Raw genomic sequence first — 27,115 nt, 5'->3', positions numbered from 1 at the left:
TTGAACACGAAACAGAGCTGATATTCTTTGGTTGGGTATCAGGCGTTGTTGTCTGTGTTTGTCACATTGTCTAATACTGATGGTAGCGGATAGCTATAACATGGCAAAATGGCATCACCAAATGAGTGGCTAGGTACTGACGAATGTTTGCTATATATTTTGTTGATAAGCGATGTAGAATTTTTCAAATATTTTTAGAACATTTCTGGAATACTGCGTTATTAATTATATTCAGCTTCAGTCACTTTGATTTATGCATGTACATTGTATGTATGTGTTTTTAATAGATGTATTAAAACTGTCAATGAACCTACAGGTAAATTTGGTAAATGGTGGCCTCTTTTTTTTTTTTTAAAACTGAAAATGATTTAATATTTTGTTGTTTTTTGATAATCATGTGAACATCAGACTCAAAGCCCATGTAGTATGCAGCGTGTTGCAAAGAAAATTCCGTCATTTTAACCAAAAACCAAGCATACATGTATGTGAACAATGGTTTGTAGAATATATGTAACTTACATAGTCAGTACTAAATTTGGCTAAAAGTCATGTACATGTATCACATTTATATCTGTAATTCAGGTAGCAGATTTTGTTGTAAATGTGGGCAGTTTCTGTGTATTGCATGTTTTTCATGCCGTCCTGCTAACCATATTAATATATTTGATAATCTACATGTACATGTATGTTTAGTTTTTCAACTTTTTTGCATTGGCACATATAAGTACATGTATATATAGGTACTATGACTGCCATACATTCAGTACATTGCTTTATTCTGCCAGATTAAATTTTATATCATAACATTAGGTAATTTACTTTATTTTCCTTTTGTATTTGATTGCTGTGTATTACAAACTAATTGCAAAAGTGATTTTAGAAGTGAACACTGCACGATTCTAGCTGGCCTTGTCACTTCTACTTTTGCCAGTTTTGTTTCACCCTAGAACTATTTGAGGTTGATTGAATGTATATATGTATACCTCCTCATGCCATTTATTTGATAATTGTCAAGGGTGAAAGGGCGAGAACGTCTGACTGTCGGCTAGTTTTATAGTGTTTGTCTCTGTATGTATTGATTTCTTAGGAATAAAAGCTGACCCACATGTACATGTAGCTAACGCTCACCACCAGTAGATCAGGTTAGAGGTGAGAAAGCCAAGTCCATTTACTGAGCATTTAGTGGATTGGACCTGTGCAGACCATATACACCGCACCATACACACGTAGGACCAAATCATAGCAGAAAGCATCTAGCTGGCAGACATTCAAATTTCGTGTCTTTTAATCTACCTTTCTACCAGTCTTTGGACAGGGAATATCCATGGTTTCATCCCCTTCACTGTTCTTGTAGCTTTGGTGTTAGTGCAAGTAATTTGCCTTCAGCAGCACCCGCAGGGCAATTTTAACATTTAACTCTGTTTTTAACATGAACTTCACTGCATATCATTTGCCTTTCATCTATGTGACATTCAAATTGAGATTGTTCCGCGACTGAAAATCTTTCCATGAAATGTAAGTTTGTCACTTACTTGCCAAGGAACAGGGGTTCAAACCTGGAAATAATTTTTAAACTGGTGCAGGACAAAATGGCAAATCTTCCACTTATTCACATGATTCAAAAAGTTACAGTGTTATTTATGACTTCCTCAAGTGTTCTTTCAGTAGCAGTTAGATGCTGCCGTAATGTTAATTATTAATGTTATGTTAATAAACATTTGAGCCCTCACAAAATACTGTTTGGTGCAGGACATTGGCCTTGTCCTGCTTATTTCAAGGCTTGGGGGTTTACTCTGGGCGCTTGTATTTTCTCCACCTTTAAAAGTGACAGCCATCTCATATTCTGTCATATGGCAAAGAATTAAATCCCAATGAAACAAATAATTTAACTTTTAGCATTTTGAAGCTGGGTCATTTAAACCTTTCAGTTATTATCGTATACATGTAGAACTGAGTGCTGTGAATATTAATGTTTTGATGTTGATCATGGTACGTGTATAACGATTGGTGAGAGTTAATCCACCAATTAGGAATGGGCATCCTGGAATTTCCTCTTGCAAAAGCATGCGAATCCATATTTATCTAAACTTTTCAACTGTTCAAGGAAAAACACCCTTGAGCTCTTTTTATTAGCAGTTCATGGACATACTTGGTAGTGTGCTCCATGAACACATGGAGTTGAAAATAAATTCTATAAAACAGTCTTTGTAGTCTGATTCAAATCAAAAATTCATGAAAGCTATAGTCATTTGAAATCTTACAAAATTCACTTTTAATAGTAAAATGTCTGCGTACATGAAAGAGGCTTTTCCAAAATGTTTAAAGTGACATCTTATATATTTGAACATTGATTATCAGAAGACAGAATTTTATTTATTTGATTTGATTGGTGTTTTACACCGTACTCAAGAATATTTCACTTATGCATTATGGTGGGAGGAAACCGGGCAGAGCCCGGGGGAAACCCACGACCATCCACAGGTTGCTGGCAGACCTTCCCACTTACGGCCGGAGAGGAAGCCAGCATGAGCTGGACTTGAACTCACAGCGACTGCATTGGTGAGAGACTTCTGGGTCATTACGCTGCGCTAGCGCGCTAACCGACTGAGCCATGGAGGCCCCCAGAAGACAGAAGTACACATGTATAATATACTACATTGTCACACGTGGCTCACTGCATCCTGTCTAGAAATACAAGTGTGTATATGTATCGGCAAACTTGTGTTATATGTACTTAAGGATTGTGCTACCCAGTTGGTAATAAAGTAATAATGGATAATACAACAACCGGTAACATGTTTTACTAATAAAAACAAATATGTAGCTAGTGTGTACAAATTCTCCTAAATTCCTGAAAGCTGTAGCATACAATCGAGATTTAAAGCAAGCAGTTCTGTCAAAAATCTCCAAAGTAGTGTATGTGCGCGATGCTCTCAACGATGTGTTAGTTTTCAGAAACTGAAGGCTACAGCTACTACCACTACCTGCGGTCATGGAGAATGACTACTGTGACATTTGTATGGTGATATTCTCTAGTGTTTGCCATGAAGAAGATGTAACAGGGTCTAAAAAAATGGTCATTTGGGTTGCTATACAGCAAGTTCTGCTACTGCATTGCGTCAAATCTTCCTAATATGGCTCCTGATGTATAGTTTTAATTCTACACCGATCGTCAGTTATTGGTGCTATGCTAAAGTGTCATGAGAGTACATTTTCAAACGTGTACATATATTGGTGATTTCTGAGGAGAGAAGTTAGTAAAATGAAATATAGTGATCATGAGAACAGCTATTGTTCAGAAACACATTAGATTTATACTGGATGAGCACAAATAATAAATTTTTGTCAACCAGTGTAGGCCTACATTTGGATTTAGCGTAACAAGTGTATCAAGTTTTGATTCCACAACAGCAGTTGTTCGTGTATACAGAAATGTTTCGACAGGTAAAAAAAACATTACCAGTTGCATTAGGCAAGTTACCAAAGAATGAAATAATACTGCAACCTTTGCTATCAAAAGAAAATGAAAAGGTAAAGTTGTCAGTGAGTGAGTTTTTGGAATAAAACCTGTTGGCCTACAGGTTGGGGTGTAATAAATAAATGTAGGCTTATGAGGGTAATTCAGATTCATTCCTCGTGAGGAAGAGCTGAAGTAATTACTTTATTCTAGAATGTTATAACAAGTCGTAATTCTGGGCATTTGACGTGTACATACATATACTTGTTGTCTGATAATTAACTACAAGAATCTCTGCACCGGTAGGTCATCTATGTAGGCCTATACATGTATGCACATGTGTGTCTTTCCATTTTCTCAACCCCTTTCACAATGAACTTCACACTTTCCAGGTGTATTGCTTAGGGCCCAAAATAGTGAAGTGTTGAGTATTTTCAAAAAATGTGTACTGCAGTAGGCTTACCCAGTACTCCCTCTATTGGAAAAGTGGCGAGTATCGCACTACCTCTGAAAATTATCTGTAGCACTGATTGACCTCTTGGGTTACTGCCCAATAGTTGATCCCTAATTGCGTGAATGCCAACAAACTTATTATACAAAGTTTTTCATGGTCCTTTGAAGAAGTTATCTGTTCAATTGTGGAATGGTCTGTTAGTAATCGTTTTCCCCAATGTACTGACATTTGGATATAATCATGAAAAAAAACTGAAAAAAAAGGTTGACAAATTGTATATGTATTTTATGTGCCCTTGCCATATTTGTACTGATACAACTGTACAGTGTAGTGACCAAGACATGTATTGTATTACGATATGTTGCCTTGATCTGTTGCGACGTATGGCAGTGGTACAAATAATGAAGATTTTCATGCTCACATTAACCAAGCAAATAGAAATGGTAAGGACTTAGTTGCAAAAATTTTTTTAGTAAAATGTCTACAATCTTGCAGTAATTCATAATATGATGTGCTGGTGCAATGCATTCTTTTAAAGTTATGTCATAATGAGATGCGTCCGGGTCCTCCATTACAGACAGAATAACTGATAGGCCCTTTGTGGGTGGAGAAGACCAGTGAATTATACTTGGTTACAAGAAAAATAAAAATTGAAGAAGAGCAGTAGACCCATATCATAGCCCTTGGGCTCTAGTTATAATATGAGACGTCTGTATTTGTGGAACTCAAGGTAAAAATATACGTGTAACTCATGGAAGATAAGTGAGATTTACAGTGTACATTTACATGTATATATTACTTAAAGAGCTTTAACCCATCAGCAGACAAGTACATATATAATAGAAATTTTATTTTTATATTTCCCTCTTCATACATGTACATTTAATGGGTTGTTGACATTCAAATAATGCACACAATCATGGTGACACAGATATATTTGTGAGAGACAGAATCTGTTGGGGCCAGATCATTGTATAAGTCCTTAGGGATTAAGCATGCACCTGGGGATGGAACCCTAAGGGTGAGATCATGCAGTTTCACTGCTTGTTTCCCTCTACTACAGGAGGAAGAGAGGAAATAATGTTTTGTTTCTTACCTCTGTCAATGACATTGTCAGGAAATGCTTCCTTCACCGCTGGCAAATTATGATAAATGATTTTATTAAAGTTGCAGGTAATAATATCAGTGGGTAGCACAATTTAATCCTTGATGATTTGTGAAAAGTCTTTTCCCTCTAAAAATTAACCACATCATGCCCCCCCCCCCCCCCCAACATCCTTAGTTTCCTAGTATGATAATATTATTATAAATTAATATATTCACATCAAAACTTGATTGCAGTGAACATACTGTATGCATCTTCTTTTTTAGCATAGTCTGCATGTACATGTACATTAGCCATAACATTTGAGAGACGTCAATACAACAGTACAGGAAGTAGAGATCCATACATGCACAGAGAAAAACTCCATGTGAAGAAACCTGATATTTTTTGTACAGGTTGTACAGCGGGATAAAGGTCATTTCTGGGTAAGGAAGTACATGTAGAGGCAATTGTTAACTCATCCTGGGTATCTACAAAGTCGAACAATCATGTATTCATATATAATGTACAGAAGACATCCGTGTGTCACAGTGCTTATATTCACTGCAGTGCCACCTGTTCTGGTTGAAGAGGCACTCCAATCTGTTATATATATAGTTGAGTACTAGTGTATACATGTATGTTTTATGTACTAGTATATATGCAATGTGGATGAGCACAAACTGGGACAGGAGACAGTGTGATTATAAATTTTCTGAACCATGAGCTTGTGTTAAGTATGCATTATACAATCCAGAGTTGGGGAAACTCTGTGTGATGGGAAAGTAATGAAAACTGGTAAGTCCTTTGACATCCCACGTATACAGGGTAGAGCAAAGGTCGGGACCCATAGGCAGTTTACTGTATAAGAATTTACAGTTTACAATAAGTGTTTGAACTGACTTCCACCTTCCTCCAAACACTTTCTTACTCGGGAGACACGTGATCTTTGCACATTTTGAAGCATGTGCTTGTAATGTTCTTGGTTTGTTAGCATAAACCACTGATTTAAGATGTCCCCTTAGGAAAAAATCCAAAGGACTCAAATCCGGAGATCTTGGTGGCCATTCAACCGGCCCTCCACATCCATTTCATTTCCCGGGAAATGTGGTGTCATGTCAAGTACATGATACTTAAATGATCAAAAAATGGTGTTAAACATAAATGAAAACAAATTGAACAAATGAAAAACTGTGTATGAGATGAGCAACGGACTTTGGGGTGTAATTGACATAGTAATTAAAATGAGAACTTCTGTAATCGTTTAGCCCAGTTATACATGTAATGCACATGTACATGGTTTGACAGTGCGTCAAATATTTTGAGCTAGCTGCATGTACAAGTGTATTTTGAGAGAGAAATCTTGGATATTATAGACATAACTTTTATTCTCCATCACTAATGTTTATGTAGTATGTTATCATCACATGTTACTGCAAATAATACATTATTGCACAAATTTTTGCATGTACATGTACTTCTACATTATTTCAACAGGAAGCATGGAAGACAATACAACTAATGCGACTAGATAAAATACATGTATTGGTACATTGCATCTATATCCCTACTCCATTACCATGATTACTGTGCCTGATTACCTTTAACATGTCTGGTAATCATACCCTGTGTACATTCATGTAGTCTACATTCATATATGGATGTATGTATGCATTCATGCATTTGAGTGCTGTGATGTCAGAACTACCTGTAGATGAAGACAGCCTTTCGCAATACAGTATTCCAGACACCTTCAAATTAACCCATGCCTATGGTGCAACGTGCTAAAATCACTAAGTTGTGAATTTGCCATCTTTTGTGTCAGTTTTATCACTGTAGATTCTTCAGACCCTGAGAAAGATTGTTTTCATTGTTGTCATGGTAGATGTCCTTGTACAAATTTGTGGCTTTTAATATTTGATCTGTTTTAAAAACGCCAACCCACATGTACACATAGAAAGGCTGCAGTAGTAACTTTATAGTACATTGCTAGTATCCATAGATCTCCCTTAGATCTGAGATAGGTTGGCCATGTTTCCAGTTTAACTGTCACATTAAACTGTTCGGAATCAGTTTGCGTGGCCCTCCAAGTGCCAGAGCTGTACACCACAAAGACAGGTTTGCCGTGATCTTGAAGTAATCCTGAATTTATCTCCCATCATTTTGCTAAAGAATATCAAAGAAGATATCATAGCAAAGGTAGCAAACCGAAGCATCCACACAGACAACATCCAATTTCACAAATAGCGATTATTGAATTACCTGAGTTGATAGGGCATATTGGGGTGCTGTTCTCAAAAATTAAGATCATCTTTATCACAACTGTTGCTTACAGCTGCTTCTGAAATTAAGACTCTCAAGCAAGTTGTCAGTAATCTTTTCGATGGATTATATCTACATCTTCTTGGTTTCAAGTCCTGAGAGTTTATCTGTTTCCAGGTGATGCCAAGTTGAATCAAAAACGCTGGTTTGTAGTAAAGTTTGATGCAGTCTGTGCTCCTGTCATATTTGTGTTAATATCGACATTATGGTATTTATTATTCATAAAGAAGTGTGTGATACTAAGTCAGAAATACCTCAGGATTAAAGGAATTCTGTGTTGTAGCGTATGACTTTGACATATTGAGGACAACACTCTCGAAAAGCCTGAGTTTTAGGTTAGTAAATGAAGAATACTGAACTGTATTTCTGGAAACTAAGCTGGGAAGAAGGAAACAGATCTCGGAGCACTTTCGGTATTTGTACATGTCGTATGTCGATCATTTCTTTACTAATACTAAGATTTTAAGATAGTGTTTAGGTATTGTATGTATTACTAAGGTATGTGTCTGTAGACTAGGCCATATTTGAGAGGTTTTGCAGGATGATGTTCATTGTAATTTGCTTATGGATATTAGTATGGTACCTATAACCTTGTGTGGTCAATGTGACATGTTAAATCCATTGTACATGTGCGATTCCCGTGTGTGTGTTTGTATCAGTGATTTGATAGCGCCAGTTAAAATACTGCTTACTTATGTCTGTAACAGTTTCTTGATGTCCATATGTATTTTAGTAGTATGAAGTGTAATAAAAATGAAAGATCAGGCTTTAAAAGCAGCGAACATTAGGCGGCTAAAACAGAAGGAAGGAATCCTCATCAGAAGGATCAAACCTACCTGAAATACATCTGCCGTTAAACTGACAAGCGACACTATATGGTACAAGCACAACTTGTGTCTAAACAAGTTACATGATGTATGTATATTTATTTATTTGTTTATTTGATTGGTGTTATATGCCGTACTCAAGAATATTTCACTTATACGACGGCGGCCAGCATTATGGAAGGAGAAAACCGTCAACGATGATCCCTGTTTAAAAAGAACTCTGTTGGGGAGATTTGGTGAACAGGCCGAATGGGGGCAGGTGTATTAAGTAGCTTGCAGCGGTGACATCAACAATGATCCCTGTTTCAAAAGAACTCTGTTGGGGACAGACCGAATGGGCCTGGGCGAATGGAGGTGGAGGTTGGGTGCACAGGCCGAATGGGGGCAGGTGTATAGGTGCACACAGGCTAAGCTGGCCTGAAGAAGACATGAAGTATCTTTGTGCATATCACCTTGCCCACACTGTAGCGACACGGGGGGTTCACTAAGTTCCGAGCAAGATCAATGATGATGTCATTTCTGAAAAAATGTGACAGTTGACGAAAAATATGCGTAATATAGAGGGGTAACAGGTATGAAAATACCCCAAAATTGAAATTTTTTAACAGAAATTCCAGAGCATGATTTTCTTTATTAGGCATAGAAACATTTTCCTTGTTTTATAGTTCTTTGTCATGTATCATTTAACTTACACTTGAGCATATTATATGTTCACCCCTGTCAAACATGTGCAATGTACAAAGCCATGCTGACTTGGTCATGCTTGGTGGACCAGCCAGATTGAGTACATGCACTAATGCATAAACGTTTCATGTTTCCCTAGGCATTCGTGTACATTGTACATGTATTTATCCAGGGATAGACAAGGAGTCTGACAGAAAGCCACAGGCTTATAATATACATAATCAAGGGCACCAGATGAATTTTGGGATATTTTTATATCACCTACACAGGTATATAATTGTTGATAATAATATGCTAGAGCAAAGGTAAGATCAGTTATTTGCAGCATATTACCCATGTCATCGTTCACTTCGCTAACCTGATGCCTAGGCTAAAATGTAGTGTTGCATGGTTTGCGCACATGTACATATTGGCACTGTGTACTACTGGCAGTCATAAGTGTGCAGGTGTAAGTATGTGCAGACGGTTGCTGGAGCAGACAAGTAGGATCAATAATTTGATCAGAGGGGTTTTTATGTATATGTATACAGGTACATGTCGATCGCCGTTGCGATGATCAAGATGAATTTGTGTATACCAACATGTAAGTCAGAGTGGGATTATAATGGACATCTTTGTCGGAAAACCACTAACCACTAATGTATTGGTAATCCTTAAAATGCACAATAGTGGCACAACTGAAATTTTTCCATGTTGTACAGTACTAACATGTTTGACGATAAAACATTTATTTATGTATAACTGTGTATGAAGCTCAGTGGACTTTGTGCATTAAAAGCTGTGATCAGTTTATTTTGCGCATATTGAACACGTTTACATTGATAAACGTGGGTGCACAAGGGTAGCTATATTTGTATCTGAGTAAAGATGAAAAGGACGAGCATGTACATGTATCATTTGTGTACTGACATATGCATGTCTTTTTATTTTGATTTTCATGCCTTGTTCATTTGTGAGCCCCCAGAGTACTTTCATGATTCACCCATTGATTTATTTATTGGATTGTTGTCATGCTCAGGAATTTTTGACTGATACAATGGCAGTCAGTTTTAAGGGCTGAAGGAAACCCAAGTGGCCAGGTAAAGCAGCAAGTTTTGGCAGGTTGCTGGCAAACTTTCCTTTGTGAGACATTCAGATGTATTCCTGGAAGAACAACTGAACAAAGACTAGATGTGCTAACAGCCACATTGAGCGTCAGCCATGGGTTATTTTCATGAAAACCCCACAGTGAATTGGATGGAATCTACAAATTTCCACTCCAATCTGTATCACAAATTCATGTGCCTTTGTACATTAAAGTGGGGCGTAGTGTGACCTTGCAGCTCTAAGTAAACCATTTTGGTGAATGGGAGCAACTGGAAGCATCCAATCAGGAGCATGGTGTAAGTCATTCTCAGCAGTTGCTCACATTTTAACATGTTCTAATGTGCTACAAACATCCATAGTCTACATCCATCCATGTGCTTTCACCCAGTGTTACTAAGCCTAATCACCGAACACAAACTCATGACTTGACTTGACTTGCCAATATTTACTGTCATACAACCAAGTACATGTACAAACATCTGAGAGCTCTCATCACGTCACGTGGACTGTTTTCTCCCGCATAATCCTGCATTGCTACATGTATTTTGTAACTCTTCAGTGTGTGAGGCGGGTTAACAAACAGGAAGTGAAAGATCATTACATTTATCACTCAGTTTCTCACAACTGCAAGATTTTGTCAAACTTTTCATCATAAGCATTATGCATAGGTCCATTTCGAGTCCTGCCCAGTTTGTTAAAATCACACGTGGACCTTTGATTGGCTTTATAAGAGGATCCAATCCTCTTAGCACGCCTATATGAACTAAGGGGAGGTATTATGGGAATGGGGTTTGCATTGTTGTGTGTTTTTTTTTTCCTTGTTTTTTTTTTTTAGGTCCTTATACTGGTCTATCATACATGGATTGAAAGTTAAGCCTTTTTTCCCTAAGTCTAAGGTATGGTGTGTAAATGTACATGCTTGAATGGAAGTTGATAGCTTCAGTCGTTCTGGAGAAGAAGATGTTGTAAGCTTTACAATAAAATTCAAAATGGCCCTAAGTCACTGGACTGGCTAAACAGCACAGTAAGTCAAAAGTTGCTTCATATGTGTATGTTTGTTTTACCAAAACTCAAAAATTTAGTTTTTATACCTATATTAGTTTTTGAGATATTGCAAGTTTACGAGCTGACTAAGAATAATAATAATAGTACAAACGATTCAAGAGGTGTCCAGCTATGATAGCATGGTCTGCTAATAACAGTGTGATCATTATTTTTGTTTTCTTAGTTACACCTATTCAGGTACATGCACATGGCGTAATATTGCTGTTCATGCATAAAGCTGAAGAAACATTTCATTTATTGTTGGAAATAATGTTGGGAAGTGGAAAGGGTGGGGGAGGTGATTTTGGCCCTCCAGATTCCAGTATTTTATCCGCTCTTATCTTCAAGGGATCGTGGATAGTGTGTACATCTAGATGTTTATAGAGCCTACTGATGGAAGGTTTAACTTTTTATTGGTTTCAGTTTTATTGGGTTTGTGAATGTTTTTAGTCATTTTGATTGATAGACATTCAGTGTACGGTTTATACTGATATACGGTTTATGTAAACTTCATTGTGTTATCTGTAGTGAACATATTTTCCAGAAAACCTCCATGAATGGCTACAATTTCTTGTACATGGTCTCTGTGACAATTTTGTCAAAGTTTGTTGACTTTGAAACCAAATTTACCTATTTGGTGTAATCAAAAAAACTTTCATGTAGGACTACAAGTTTTGTGCACAGGCCTATTTGCAGATTTGTGTATGCTTAAGCACAACTCCTGTATTACTTGGTTTGCTTGAAATCCCTACAAGGAAGTTTTTTACTACCTTAGCTCAAGACTTGCTCAGCCATTCACTGGGTTGCTCTTGCCCACAATGACGTCTTACCACCCCAGTGATTTACCCCTCTGTATCAAAAAAAGTCACTGCTCTGCAACCTTTATGCATACAATGAACAGCCATATGTGACAGTACAATAATTTTTCTTCATTTCTTGTTGATTTAATCGCAAGATCTTAGCACTATCTAAATAGAGAATAATATCTGTGTATGACTGTGTCATTCTAGTTTATTTTGGTTTAGATGTTAGTATTTTAACCTACAGTAGAGCCCACATCAAATCGAAAGTCTTAACGCATTAGACCCGTGGTAAATAGAAAATAGATAGTCAACAGACATGCGGTAACAACTTGATATCTCATGCAAAGCTAACAGGGTATGCCCTCATGCAGCGAGCTTAAGAGTACATCACTTGTTTAAATGTAGTTCGACTGTAAGCTGAGTGTGCCTACAACACTCCACATGTGATTCGACAGCTCACAGCCATATAGAAGTCCATTTTACATAGTATGTGGCCTACCGGTATGCCTATCATAGATCATGGCTGGGCATTATTAAGTTTCATTTTCACTGATACACAATAAATTTAAGAATATAAGAAAAGGACCAACATATATTTAGAACGGCTGAAGAAAAGGATTAGTCTGCCCATCGTCATACAGATGACCTTGAGAAGTCCTTGAAATATGAGCGCACCAAGTTTCCATTTAATACGTACAAATAGAGCCATTCATGAACATATTCTTGTTCAAACTGTTTGAAAAATGAAATCTATGATACAAATGATGTAAGCAGTTTTTATTTGAAATCTTAGCCCTACACAATGTATAGGCTATATTTAAGGGTATTAGTTATATGGCTATAAGAAAAGGCCTGAAGACATAGACTCTTTGTCATTTTAGTCCTGATAATAAGGGATAATCCATGAAAATAAGGTCACCACTCCATGTAGTAATCCACAGCAACGCCTGTAGATTTAATCCTCCTGTTTACAGAAGGACAGCAAGATGTCAACTCCGATCCCAAGGATATACTTACCACCAGCAAACCAGAAAATATACACAAGCATTTCTTATGAAAAAGAGATTTGTCTAGTAAAAACGTGCATCAGTTCAGATCAGTTAGGATAGACCTTCGGTAGCCGGTGTGTTAAGCTTGCACAGTGTGCTCCCAGGAATCAATGATGTTGATGCCTCAGACAGTCCCCAATGGTGGTAAACAGTCCTAAAAACTTTCAGTAAAAATGAACACAACAGTTCTGAAGACCAAAGTTTGAACTATATTTCCGACAACCATATTAACTAAGATACAGTTTTTATCTGTGACGAACCTTAAAATTGTGAGAGTGTTGATGATTATTGGATTTATTAATTGCGTAAAACTGTAAAGCACACAGTATTAGTTAAGTAATCACAAAAATGGTTCAGGTGTATTTTGAAAACTTGAACTTGTGAACTAGAAACACGTTCCGTATATATTAAGAGAGTGATTGTGGAAAGGCCGGTAATGTAGAACTGTACGAGCAATATCTCCCAGCATGTGTGATGTTCGTAGAAACCAAGGTCGCTGGAAGACCTTATGATAATATATAGAAGCACCTGATATCTGTGGATAGTTTTTCAATATGCTTTTCTCCCTCGATCCAAATCATAAACTCTTGTCATACAGATATTTGGAATAAGAAAACAAAAACAGTTCACAGAGAATGTATATATATATCTGTATCATCGTGAAACATATTAAGACAATCTCGCATCCATATGTTTTGCATTCACCAACTTAAAAGTAATAGATATAATGAGATAAATTCTCAAGAAATGGACTCCTGTGATTTGAGTGTTGGTAATAAGGGATAATCTGTGTAAATAAGGCCTCCACGCCATGCTGTAATCCACGGTGAAAAGGCCATTAAGTTTCCCGGCGATAGACTCCAGTGCATGATGTTTGTGGAAGCCATGACCATACGCAGGATGCTGACAGACCTTTAGGCGGTATATAGAATCACACCCTCTTTTGTTGTACAGATATATGGAACCAGAAAACAGTATCAAATTTTACAGAAAACATATATATTTATAGGCCGATGTGAAAGTTATTAACACAATTTTGCATGTATATGTGTAGCATTCACCAAAATAATACTGACAGATATAATAATAGGAAAAATTCAAGAGAAAACTCTTGTTTTGAGTGCTGATAATAAGAGATAACCCATGCGGTAATCCACATTATCAGCAGTAATCTCCCTGTTTGATGGCATGATGTCTTCCATAACAGGGATAAACTTCACCACCTGTAAACCAGAAAATATATATAAGGATTTAATATCCAAAAAAACTTTCAGTAAAAATGTACAGCTGTTTGGAAGACGAATGTTTGGAATGCCTAAGATGAGGAAGAACAGCCATAACCAAGATACACTTTGGTCTTTGACGAACTTTAATTTTCTTTTTAAAATTTAGATGACTATGATATTTTTTAATTACGTGGAAGTGGAAAGCACACATTATTAGTTAGGTAATCACAAAGATGTGTCGGATATTTCCATATCTAGAAGAGTTTTTAGCTTGAAAGTAATGTATCCCCTGTTCATTTAACAGAATGGGTAGGGAAAGCCCGTTAATTTACCTGAGATAGACCTGTTAGGCTTATACCCTGTGCTACCAGGAATTATATTGACATCTCAGACAGCCTGCATGGCAGTAAACAGTCCCGGTGATTAGGCTAACGGGGGAGGAAGAAAAACGAGGTAACAACACGAGAGACAGCCGATAGATATGTGGTAGATAACCTGACAACTTTCCGTTTGATGTGGGCCGCATCACCTCAGTTGAACATATGCAAATTTACAAACTGCTCACTGTGGTGAGCTATGGGTGTTCTCTCAATGCCTTGTTAGATATAGTTAGATATCATTGCCTGCATACACACATCTTCCTTTGAACCCAAGGTTGCCATTTGACCGTTAGCGCTCAGTTACTTTGGTGCAGTACTTGGGACAACCTCCAATTATAACAGTCATCATTTTAGACATTCTGTACATGTTGTAGATAGTGTGTGTGTCGATGATGGTTTGTAATGCACACGGATGGGTGTGACAACCAGTAACAGTTTAGCAGCATGCATAACCCTGACAGGTAGTAATGGTTGTGAATTAAGGAACTGTACAGTCTTCTGTCGTCTTTTCAGGAGACACTTCATCCAGATTCTCCAACGCCAAAAGCCACTGAGAGATGTGAGTCGAGACTGTCCCTGATGTCTGCTGGGGTGGAAATCTGCCGGATTTGCCACTGCGAAAGTGAGCCAGATGCTCCCCTAATGAGCCCCTGCCTGTGCTCTGGCAGCATGAAGTATGTCCACCAGACATGCTTACAGAAGTGGATCAAAAGCTCTGAGAACAAAGCCTGCGAGCTTTGCAAATACGATTTTGTGATGAGCACAAAAGTGAAACCATTCAGAGAGGTGAGTGCAACAAGCACATGGGCGACTGTGTCTATCTAGTCAGCTGTGTTGTAATGCCATAAGCTACCATGGCTGAAATTAGTGAACAGATGGAAGCACTCTCTATGATAGCATGACAATACCTGGAGGAATCTATTTTGCACAGGCAATTAATAGGTTTGTTGTAGTCACTACTGATTTGCGAATGTTTGCCAAAGGTATTCTGTACAGTGGTGCAGAATGGAGTCTGTAATAGACCTTAGTTCAGATATGCAACTGATACTGACATTCTGTCAATATTCATGTATGTAGGGCATACCTGTGTGAATAAATATATGGTTACATGGTTACCAGCATTTAGGAAGCTTCTGAAGTAAAGAAAGATGGAGAAAGCATTGTATCTAATTATCTAGGTAGGGGTATTGACGGTTGAATGGAAGAGTTCAATGTTCAGAATTGTCTTGCATAGGTTTCAAGCACTTGTGGTGTACTCATACATTTATTTAATAGGAGTTTAACACATTATTTCATTTACAATTATAAAAGGTAGGTAATGGTTAGAGATGGAGGAAGAACTCCACAGAGCACCCACAAATATCATCATCAGTTTGCCAGGTACCTCATAAACTGTCTTACTTCAAGCTGCAGCCAAATATACCCTACATACAGCATGTATAGTTGTTACCAGTAGCTGAATTGTACCAAATACTGCAGAACTTGAACAATGGCTCCAACATGTGCAATAACTGCTAGGTTTCATAGATAATGTATACGCTTCACTTATTGGTTGAAAACTGTCAAGGCTACATGTACCAGTCAGGAAATTTCATGGATTCTCCCTTTGAGAACAATTGAAGCCTAATGTACACATTTGGACAGGGCCTGTTTTCCTGTCAAGGACTTAAGCAGGGAACTTCCTTTTTACACAATATTTTTTTGATGAACTAATTTATAATTTGTCCGAAGATACATGAATGTTGAAAGGTCCCCATGTTTATCCTAATAACATTATGCCACAAGGCAGACCTATCACATCTTAAAGAAGATAATATTGGAATTGAGGAAACATTGCAAATGCTGTCATAGTGTTAACAGAAATAGCCCATTTAAAGTAAAGAATTCTTGTTTGATGCATAGGTATAATTTTATAGAGCCAAAATGCATATTTTTGCTTGAAGATACATGTATATTTAAAGGGCTTCATTAATGAGATCAGCACATGTGACCTGCCATCTCCACTGTTCACATGAAATAGCCATTTAAAGTAAAGGATTCCTGTTGTCTCCTTTATTTGGTAAGGGGCCTCTGTGGCTCAGTTGGTTAGCCTGCTAGCGCAGCGTAATAACCCTGGAGCCTCTCACCAATGCAGTCGCTGTGAGTTCAAGTCCAGCTCATGCTATCTTCCTCTTCGGCCGTACATGGGACGGTCTTCCAGCAACCTGCGAATGGTCATGTGTTTCCATTGGGCTCTGCGCACTTTCCTCCCACCATAATGTTGGCTGCCGTTGTATAAGTGAAATATTCTTGAGTATGGCATAAAACACCAATCAAATAAATAAATTAATTAATTTGGTAACTTCATTAAGGAAAAATGAAAACAAGGAAGTTAACGAACTGTATGGAAAGGATCTAATTAAGAAATAATGTTCCTGCTATGGGTGTCTAGTGTCAGTTTTATAGTCAGTAAGGTGGACGAAGTTATTATTTTAGGTGTTACCTGAAACCTAAAATTTTTTAACTGCGGCCACCTTATTGACTATCAAACAGCCGCTGGACACATGTAGCAGGAAACATTATTTCAATTCAATAACCCTCCCCAAAACGTTTAATACAGGTAATCTAAAAATTAAATATGAAAATCCCCAGTCACGTGAACACTTTCACACCCATACGAGCATGGAAGATCCCAGCTAAGTTATTCTAAATAGGTCAAGGTCATACACACCAGGCAAAACCATTATTTCTAGACAAAAGGGGTAACAGTCTATATAGTCACTGATTTCAGTGCAAACGAGTATCAAACTGATGGCAAATGTGGCTGTTGAAAATAACCTGTGAATTGTTTTCAACGGTGAAACATTTGCTGGTACCAGTCTGCTTGTAATCTTCGACAATGAAACATTTCTCATTGTAAAATGAATAATGCTGTCAAGCGTTGTTATCATATAGTCTGCAGGACAATGGTTAGTACATGTACATGTTTGATTTTTCTGGTACTTAATTTCCTTTACCAGAAATGAAATACAAATTTGTAAATTGTCTGCTGTATACTGATTACATACATGTATGTGTAACCTTCCTGTGAAGTCATAGGGTCACAATAGCTCTCGCCGAGGAACAATTGAAACTAAAAATATCACGAGACGTTCTGTCACACCTGGCATTCGATATCTATCCATTCATTTTTGTCAGCAAAAATAACATCCCATTTTGTAATAGACTTGTCTGTTCTGTGTACACCATTGGACAAGCGTTTTGAATGTGCACCAAAGAGAGTAGAACATGAGATTTATTATCTTTGATCGTCTTCCTTATATGTACATGTAATACAAAAACAGTGGAGGGTTATAGAATACAATACAGAATGAATGATTCATTTCAAAGCTGTGCATATGCAATATTTTCCTGAAAACTGATGAATAAAAGTTATGTTCTTGGACATCTGCATTTGTACATAAATAACATACAGATATATGTATGACTTACATGTGAACTGGAGGGGGACTGGAGGCTCTGTGGTCATGCAAGAGTGCAGCAGTCAGGTTCAGGAGCAAGTGGCTTCAAGTTCTGTGCGTTTTAGTACAGTTGGTGCTGGCTTTCTCTCCAGTCGTATGTGGGAAGGTCTGTCAGCAACCTGGGTTTTCTGCCCAGTTCTTCCCGATTTCTGCCCTCCGTATAATGTTTGCCAATGTTGTAAAAGTGAAATAGTCTTGAGTACGGCGTAAAACACCAGTCAAATAAATAAATAGATATACATGAGCTATACTGTTATATACATGTATGTTTTGTGTTAATTTTCAGTATAAGACTGCATACATGTGTTTACATATGTATGTGTAGATCAATATAAAATATATATCATATTGTCAGACTAGGGCATACACAGTGAATGTGATTAACTGCTGAGATAGGTATAGTCGTATCTAAATAGCCCATCGATTAATATTTAATATATATGCTCGTTATCGTGATTGCATGAGATAAAGGTATAGAACTATAACAGTATGGTATGTGATTTATGTGGGGTGTCCACTCATAATATCCCATTTATTAATAATAACAACTTTAAGAGAAGCAGAAAATATAAACCTGTCCAAAGCATCATGCATTTTATTAACCTCTTGCATTAATTGTGGTCATTTACAATGTAATCAAATTTTTGACTTTCTTCACAAACCCCAGTTTGAACAAACGAGCAGCCATATTTAAACCTGCTCTTTAAAGCGCCATGTTTAACTTCTGACAATGACACTCCTTTATGGTTGCAGATAAGCCATATATTCCCACTGACTTATTGTCCGTGCCAGGTAATTGCATGTGATATGTGCAGGTGCCAGACTCCATACAGGGATAGTGATTGGTTTCAAAATCAGGTTGTTTCTACAGGTGCTCTTGTTAATGGTTTGTCTAACCATAGCTAAAGAATTGTAATGAACCCATCAGCCCATCATAACTCCACCCACTCCAAATTACATGAGATGTACCATGTTTCTAACAACTTCAGCACAGTGGCATATTCTGCAAAAAACCCAACTTGGCCATTGTGTTGATTACACATAATTGGTTTGCATGTATATTTTGATACATATGTGTTTTGGTCAATCAGATGGACATGAATTAATTATTTTTCCCCAAAACTGTTTACTTATGTTGTACATTGATATGCAGTATTTTTTGTGGAGTGGGATAAAACAGTGAGGAAAATATCTTGAGTCTTACATGTCATCAAAACTTTCTTGCATTAAATGCTTGCATTGAATTATGAGAATTCTGCCTGGTAGATTTGTGTATATATATACATACATATATATATGCCTGCTTTTTGCATTTTGACAGTTCATCATAAAGTAGTGAACTGGCAGACATACATGTACGGGTACATACCTTTTTCTTATCCTGCACGTATGTGTGTTTACATGGCTAACTTTTTCATGTTATTATCAATGTAGTTAATCGAATACATTTCAATTGATCTTACATGTACACTTGCATGAGTATTGCTTCACCACAATTACATGGACACAATTACATGGACAGTTTGATAAGCTCATATGGCTCAGAACTAATGGTTGATGAATGATAAGATGACTGACTGGTGTTCTGTGTTGTATATTTTCAGTGGGAGAAGTTACACATGACTCCAGTAGAGAGGAGGAAAATCGTGTGCTCAGTGACGTTTCACATTATAGCCATAACCTGTGTGATATGGTCCTTGTATGTGCTCATAGACCGCACAACCCAGGAGGTGCGCGACGGAATGCTTGAGTGGCCATTCTGGACCAAACTTATCGTGGTTGTTATAGGCTTCTCAGGAGGGATAGTCTTCATGTACGTCCAGTGTAAAATGTACATTCACCTGTGTAAGAGGTGGAGAGCTTATAACGAAGTGATAATGATAGAAAACGCTCCGCCACTGTGTAAAGTGGCCACAGTGCTGACGCTCAAAGCGAACACACTGGACGCGGATGTGGAGGGAGCGCGGGGCCAGGTGCCCAATTCTGTTCCCGATACGCCCTCATCCACGATGAGTTCCCGGGGTCCTGACTCCGTGATTATTACCACCACCTCCCAGCAGGAAACGAGGCCCCAGATTTGGCAAGACCTGGAGCTCATGTGACCTCGGGCTATGGAGGTTGTATCACAGGGACCTGGATAGTAGAAGGGCATGTACACAAGTGAAGTTTGATGATGATAATAATGGCTGTGATTCATTTTTTGCTCTTGTCCATGCAACTGTAAAACAGTAAAATTATAATATTGTTGTTGTTATTGTTATTATCGTTATTATCAAGTTGTTAGGGAGGTTGGGGAATAAAGATCAAATGAAAAAGAGTTTAAATATCACTGTAGGGTCATCTGAAGAATTGCAGATCTGAATATTTTTTTTTTTTTGATGCATAGGTATAATTTTATAGAGCTAACATGTATATTTTTACTGATAGACTATTTTGCTTATTTAAATGGGCATCGTTCTTGAGATAAGCACATATGACCTGCATTTCCAAAGCTTATTTTTATTAGTTCACATGAAAAGAGCATTCATTCACTATTAACAAGAGAAGTACATTGTAAGTCCTGCAGTCATATCAATCATGATACAAGAACAGTTCTCTGTCTTGCTACTTTCACCACATGTAACTCATTACTCACATATCATTCCAGCATTGATGTACAGATTGACGTGAAATTAACCCCTGTAGTCCAGAGTGATAATCCATTTCAGGTCATAACGTTTATTGCCAAACAGGTGTCATGCATAACGATTACAACTAACATGTGGGAAGAGATAATTGGCATTTATTACGTCAAGACCTTTATTCCACAAAAGGTACACAAGTTTATACGTAGTGTATAGTTAGATGGGTCTGTTATTCAGCAAGTCGATGTGCTGTCCTGTTGGTTGAAGACCATACTCCAAGTAAACAAGGATATACATTTATTTTTCTGGCCAAATTAGTGCTCTGTTTTCTGTTTTGGTTCACTGTTTTGCTTGTAGGTGTATTATGTTCTATATCATAAGGTACAAGATATTCTGTACATGTACATGTAAAGGAAAGTTTGTTAGTAACTTGCCAAAGGTTGGTGGTTTTCAACACCTGTGGCAGCGACCACCATCATATGAGTGAAAAAATTTAGACTCTCAATAGGCTCTCAAGGGCATTTTTATATGCATGTAATACCCCTCTACAGACACTTTGTCTTCTCTAACATATCAGTATTCTTTACTGATATCTGATGTCTGGGAAATGTACAAAAAGTGTCACATTAGAGATATATGGAAAGTTTATGGAAAGCATGGGATTCTTCTGTTGAAGCAGGGAAAGATTACTGTAAATTTAATACATGTACTTATGCCTTGACACTTCATGAAGCAATTTTAGCTACCCCATTATGCTATATACAAAATGGCACAGTTTCTCAGGTTTGAAACCCACAACAACACGTCCCACAAGGGACCTCAAGAGTCGTATTTCAAAATTTAACCTGAATCTGAAATAGTTTTGTGGAAAAGAGCCCAGGCTGATAACTGATAACTTTTCACGTGCAAATACCCAGTATAAACCTTTCATCTCAGTGTTGACCTATCCACAGAAAACAAGTGGGTCCATTTTATTTTTCACTCTTACTTCATGTTCAGCTGATGTTTTCATCTTGCTTCTCCTTTCATGTCCATGTACATGTACTAGCATTAAGCTTTCTTAAGTGTGTAAAAACAGGGCTATTTGGCCAATTGTGTCTAGATGGAGTATAAAGAAGTTAAAGCCCAAATATTAGGCTTTTGGGATTTCCAGTTCTTTCTGCTTGATATAATTTTGAGTGATGGGGCCAATTCTGCAAAATAAAATTTGAAGCATCATTTAATTGCAAACTTCTTGTACTCTTCTAGCTAAACTTCAAAATGCTGAATATGTATTATGAATTCGACGGGAGTGAAAATAAATTGTTTTGTAGAACTCACGTAGGATGTTGCCTTCATGAAATGGTTCGTTTTATGGTACCTTCATGGTTGAAGGGCCAATTCTGGTTGAAGGTACACTGTACATGGGCTTATGCATGTACAGTGATTCAGGACAGATCTTATATTTTCAAGCAATACCAGCAGCTGTCAATTTAATTATTCTACAAATACATTTCAGTCTATTGCTACATTTGTCATTTATTACATTTTGTCTTTTGTTGTGGTTGTAACAAGTTACGGAACCCCAGGTCTTTGATCATCTTTCTAAATGGCTTTTTATTAAATGATTACTGATGCCAATACTATTGAATCTTGATGAATGTTGAGTACAATGATTGCACTATTTAAATTTTTGTACAGAGAAATTTTGAAGTTTCTAAGCAAAAGGACATACTTGTTATAGTAGTATTTTTGTTTTAGTTAATCAGTTGAATGCACAGAAACTTTGTGCATGGGCCAAATTATGTGTTGTGAATTTATAAGCCTGTGTTTTAGAGCACCTGTGCAATTATATCTTCATGCACATGTGCATTTTTTCTGATTCATTTTTATTCACGCTAATATTTTTGTGCGATTTAAATTTGTAGATCTGTATGCAATTTAATAGAAACATATACAAATGGATTAGCATATAATCAACAGATATCAGCATATTTTGCACACACCAATAGGGACCACTTCTTTGTTTAATAACATTTGTTATCTTTAAATGTAAGACACTTGAAGCAAATTATTTACTGTTTTAGTATATCTGATTAGAATATTTCTACACTTGTGTAGTTTGTGTGACATTTATTTATCATTGTTATTTAATATATAATGTGAGATATTTTCCAATATAATTATTAGTACTGGTAAGCTAATAAACATGGTTTGTACAATAAATTCCTGTCTTGTGGTCTGTCTGTTGGTTGGTAACATTTTTAACATCCTGTCTTTTAAAGGTGGATTTTTATTTATTTATTTATGTGATTGGGGTTTTATGTGGTACTCAAGAATATTTCACTTATGCGACAGCAGCCAGCATTATGGTGGCAGGAAACCGGGCTGAGCCCGGTGGAAACACACGACCATCCGCAGGGTGCTGGAAGATCTTCCCCCCATGCTGCCGGCGAGGAAGCCAGCATGAGCTGGACTTGAGCTCACAGTGACCGCATTGGTGAGAGGCTCCTGGGTAATTACCCTGTGCTAGCGTGCTAACCAACTGAGCCACAGAGGCCCCGTTAAAGTTGGAGAAAACATAAAAATTACATGAGGTTTAGATGAAAGAGTTCAAAAAGTTAGTTGTCAGTGTGATCTTCCATATTTTTTCGATTTTTCTTTATAGAGAAAAAGACACTTGAAAATAACTTTTGTATGGTGAGTATCTGGGACTACCAGTTGGTATATATTGTCTTTGTGTAATGTTACAAACGAGGATGTAAAGTATGTGTAATAAATAAATTTGCACTAGAATTTGGTCTTTTCACCTAACGAATGTGTTCAGTTTAGATTTTGATTACATTCATATTTTTAATGTGTTCATCGATATTATCAGAGTAATTTAATTCAGATTAAATGCATATGTTTGGATATAACCCAACAGATTTACATTCAAATAAATTTGTTATACATGCATTGCATCTTTATACAGAAATATATCATTCAAAGGCCGTATACCAAGAGTGGTCCAAAATACCCACCCTATAAAAATATTTTCAAGTACCCTTTTCTCCCGAAAGAAAAAAAAATATTGAAGGCCAGTTTTGCCAGTAACTTTTCACACTCTTTCATCTCATTTTGTCTCCATTTTTGTTTTCTTCTCCTTTAACAGTTCGAGTGCAAGGCAGCATTGCATTCTTGTGGAATGTGTCGGCTAAATATGGTGAATGGACATTTGTTTTTCCTCTGAATCTTTTCATATAGGTGCAGTACCCTAGTTGACATGCTCTTGACGTTTTAGTACCATTTCATGTGGACAGTTTCATGGATGCTGATTCGTCTGTAACTGCAACTTAACTGTTCTAGTGGTCATTCTGTTATTTTATTCATCGGTCATATTTGTGACAGGCTTAAAAGTATGTAATTTACATGAAATAAGTCATAACTTAAGTAAAATTCATTACTATAACCTGTTCAAATTTAATTAAAAAAAAATAAAAAGCAAGAGGTTCAGCGCAATTTCGGGATTATAAGGTATTAGCCGGATCTGTGACTATCAGCTGCAAAAAATTAGGTTTTAAATGATGCCATTTTTAGAAGATCCTACATTCATGGTGTGAAGATGAATGTGCTGTAGTGGACGAAGTGAATTTTCTTCTGACTCCGGCGAGAGCAAACCAGTAATACAGAACCTAATTTCGGTAAATCTGAGCAGTGCAGTGATTTGCATTCGGCAATGTTTGTCTCTTGAAGACAGAAATTCTCATGAATTTCCCGAAAAAAAATTGAGTCGGCCCGAATTTAGCGAAATGAAAAAAAATCTTTGACCGGTATTTTGGGAACTAAGCATTGTGCTTCACAACAACGATGCTCTAGTCGGGATTACATACCCAAATTCTAAAACACACCGCGTTGGCACACCCTAAAGCTGGAACTACTTCGGTAAATCCAGATCCCAAAAACGAAGTGAAAAATGTTTGAGTGTCAGGCTGAATTGTAATTTGCACGAGTAATACTTTAAGATACCTACATGTGTAAAAAATGAAACCAGTACGGAAATATTATTTAGGGAAGTGAATATATATTTTTTTTAAATGATGAAGTCGTGCCATATCTGAGAAGGGCGATCTTCAGGATTATAAGCATGCAAAAATTCGAAATAAAATTATTGGTATAATTAAGCACTTGTTTCGATTTGTAATTACAGCGTTTTGCCAGCTAATATATACTCGCTTGTCAGTTTAATTTTTTCAAATCTCTAGTAAAGTCTCTTTAACTAATAATCTAAGAAGAATCTGACAATTGCCAAATAACCTTTATCATATATAAGTTCGAATGAACTTCAGTGGAAGAGTGGACGATGTTCGCATTGTTTTGGAGATAACTAAGTAATGGCCGCCTGCATGTGTGTCAGCATATTATGATTGATGTCCTTAGCATAACGTTCCAGTGAGGCAGCACTATAAATGTACCGGTCCTGAGACCGGCCTGCTACACGAAGACCGTCGTTGTACAGTTTTGAAAGTGACACACCAAGTAAAACAGCAGCAATTATCTGTTTGTGTAAGTTAAACTTTTTCATATATACAAAACAAAAGATCAATAAGCGCTCGTTAATGCTTTAACATGGATTCTACGCCAATCTCTATTATTTGCTTTAGGTTTTAGGTTAAACGGTGTGTTCAGTACTATTTCATATCGCCCCTATCTTAGTATCGCCCCTATCTTAGTTTTATATAACTGCCACACCGGAACGACATACAGATTAATGACATCAGCCGTAGCGGCCCACTGTCAGGGCATAGTGACATTGCATGGATCAGTGCTTGGCTTAGTGACTTATTCTGAGTGCCTAGCCAAGATAGTTGAAAAATTGCTAATGTTTCAATTCCTGATTGAGGCTTAAAGGTGGACCTCCGCGCTGCAAAAGTGGTGGCCAATTCTAGCACAGCCTCTGCAGAAACCAGTGCCTGCTGTTATCACGAACAACAAAAACGTCCATGTATAGGCTACAGTTCCACTGATCGTGCCGGCGCGTTGCTGGATAGGTTCGGTCGTCTGTCAACAATGATTATTGCTAATCCGGTCTATATCTCTCACGCTCAAGGCTTTTCGAAGGGTAATTTGTCATTGTTCATCATTGCTGTACTGCAGACGTGGTTTCACATAAACATGTCATTATAACATGTCCCATGACAATACAGATTTGAAGCTTCTGTACATCGCATATGTGTGAGCTTTGTTTTAACCTATATATCAGTCGTTAACTATGCACATGTTTTTGATGTTCCAGCCAATAATCGCAAGAGCAATTTCCAATACAATGTTGAATACAAACTACAAGAGATCTAGGTAAAAATTTAGGCCAGGGTCTTGCTTAGAAAAGCAGTCAACAGTTTTCAGTGATGTTAGAAGGATGCAAGGGATGTTCTGTGTAGGCACGTAAATTTAGATCGCGTGGATTGGGGGATATTCCTTATTGCTCTGTGGGAAATCCGTGGTTGAGGTGGTTGGCCTGCCAGTGCAGTGCAATGACCCAGGAACCTCTCACAAGTGCGGCCATGCTGGCTTCCTCTCGTGACGTACTTGGTAAGGTCTGCCAGCAACCTGCGGATGGTCGTGGGTTTCCTCCTGCCAGATTTCCAAAAATATTGTACGGAAGACTACAACATAAAGAGTAAATCCAGAGCAGCGACAACAGTGAGAGTTGAACCCATGAGTTTTAAGCTAAAAGTGACAACTTATACCCTCCCCCCACCAACCTTGGTTTAAGCTGAATTTTTAAAAAATGCAGTTATGTTAATAAGAATTTACTGACAGTCACTTGTCTAGAAATACTCAAATGCTGTGTTGTCATCACATTTGATTAACAATGACCTGAAAATAATGCAAAGAGGCCTCGGGCCGGTGTCACAAAGTCCTTAACTACCATGACGGCGTGTACGGTAGAGATGAAATGCACTGAGCTAAAGGCTACTTAATGTAAGTATGCTTCATGAAACTGAAGCCACCTCTCGGGGATTGTTTGAATAAAATATAAAAGACTACAATTAACATACAGAGTGTAAATCCAGAGCAGCGACGACGATATGGTAGTTGACACAGCACGGCCTCTTGAAAGGTTCCCTGCGTTTACCTCACAGACGCAAGTGGTGAGAGATCAATCCCGACCTTGGACAGGGGCACCATTAGTGGGAACTTGGTAATCATAGGCGTTTTTGTTCCACCATTATGACAAGTCTGTGAGAGCAAATTGGTCAGTACCTTGCCAAAAGTCGGTGGTTTGCCCAAGGAACCCAGGGTGTACTCCAGCTATAGACCTAACGGCAACCGTAAGTGAAATACGAAGTAGGTCTTTTTCCTTTAACCTCGATCGAATAAATATCCTGGAACTGTATGGGTTTTAGAGCAGATTTCTTAAAGATGATAGCTCATATATATATATATATATATATATATATATATATATATATATATATATATATATATATATATATATATATATATATTGATTAACTGATTGATTGATTGAACACCTTGCTCAAGATTTTGTTGTATGAGGACGGTCGGGTATATCGATACATGGGGGACACCAGAGTGTCGAGAGTAAACCA

The 27,115-nt window shown here is 37.4% G+C and overlaps 1 protein-coding gene across 2 annotated transcripts in view; it reads left to right on the top strand.

The window, feature by feature from the left end:
• The window catches only part of LOC135474375 (E3 ubiquitin-protein ligase MARCHF8-like), a 29,896-nt gene extending 7,186 nt beyond the window's left edge, over positions 1-22,710 (top strand). The window contains exons 1-3 of one of the 2 annotated variants that reach the window (XM_064754176.1): positions 5,593-5,793; positions 14,930-15,202; positions 19,521-22,710. In XM_064754176.1, the coding sequence (XP_064610246.1) occupies positions 14,996-15,202; positions 19,521-20,018 (705 nt within the window). In that variant the 5' untranslated portion in view covers positions 5,593-5,793; positions 14,930-14,995 and the 3' untranslated portion in view covers positions 20,019-22,710. Of the gene's footprint in view, positions 1-5,592; positions 5,794-14,929; positions 15,203-19,520 lie in introns of those variants that run through there. The other variant, XM_064754175.1, reaches the window with a different exon arrangement.
• Positions 22,711-27,115: the final 4,405 nt, after the last annotated feature.

This window comes from Liolophura sinensis, chromosome 1 (assembly GCF_032854445.1).
Source record: "Liolophura sinensis isolate JHLJ2023 chromosome 1, CUHK_Ljap_v2, whole genome shotgun sequence".
NCBI lineage: Eukaryota > Metazoa > Mollusca > Polyplacophora > Chitonida > Chitonidae > Liolophura > Liolophura sinensis.
The sequence above is the reverse complement of the archived record's forward strand: the minus strand, read 5'-3'. Positions and strand labels throughout refer to the sequence as shown.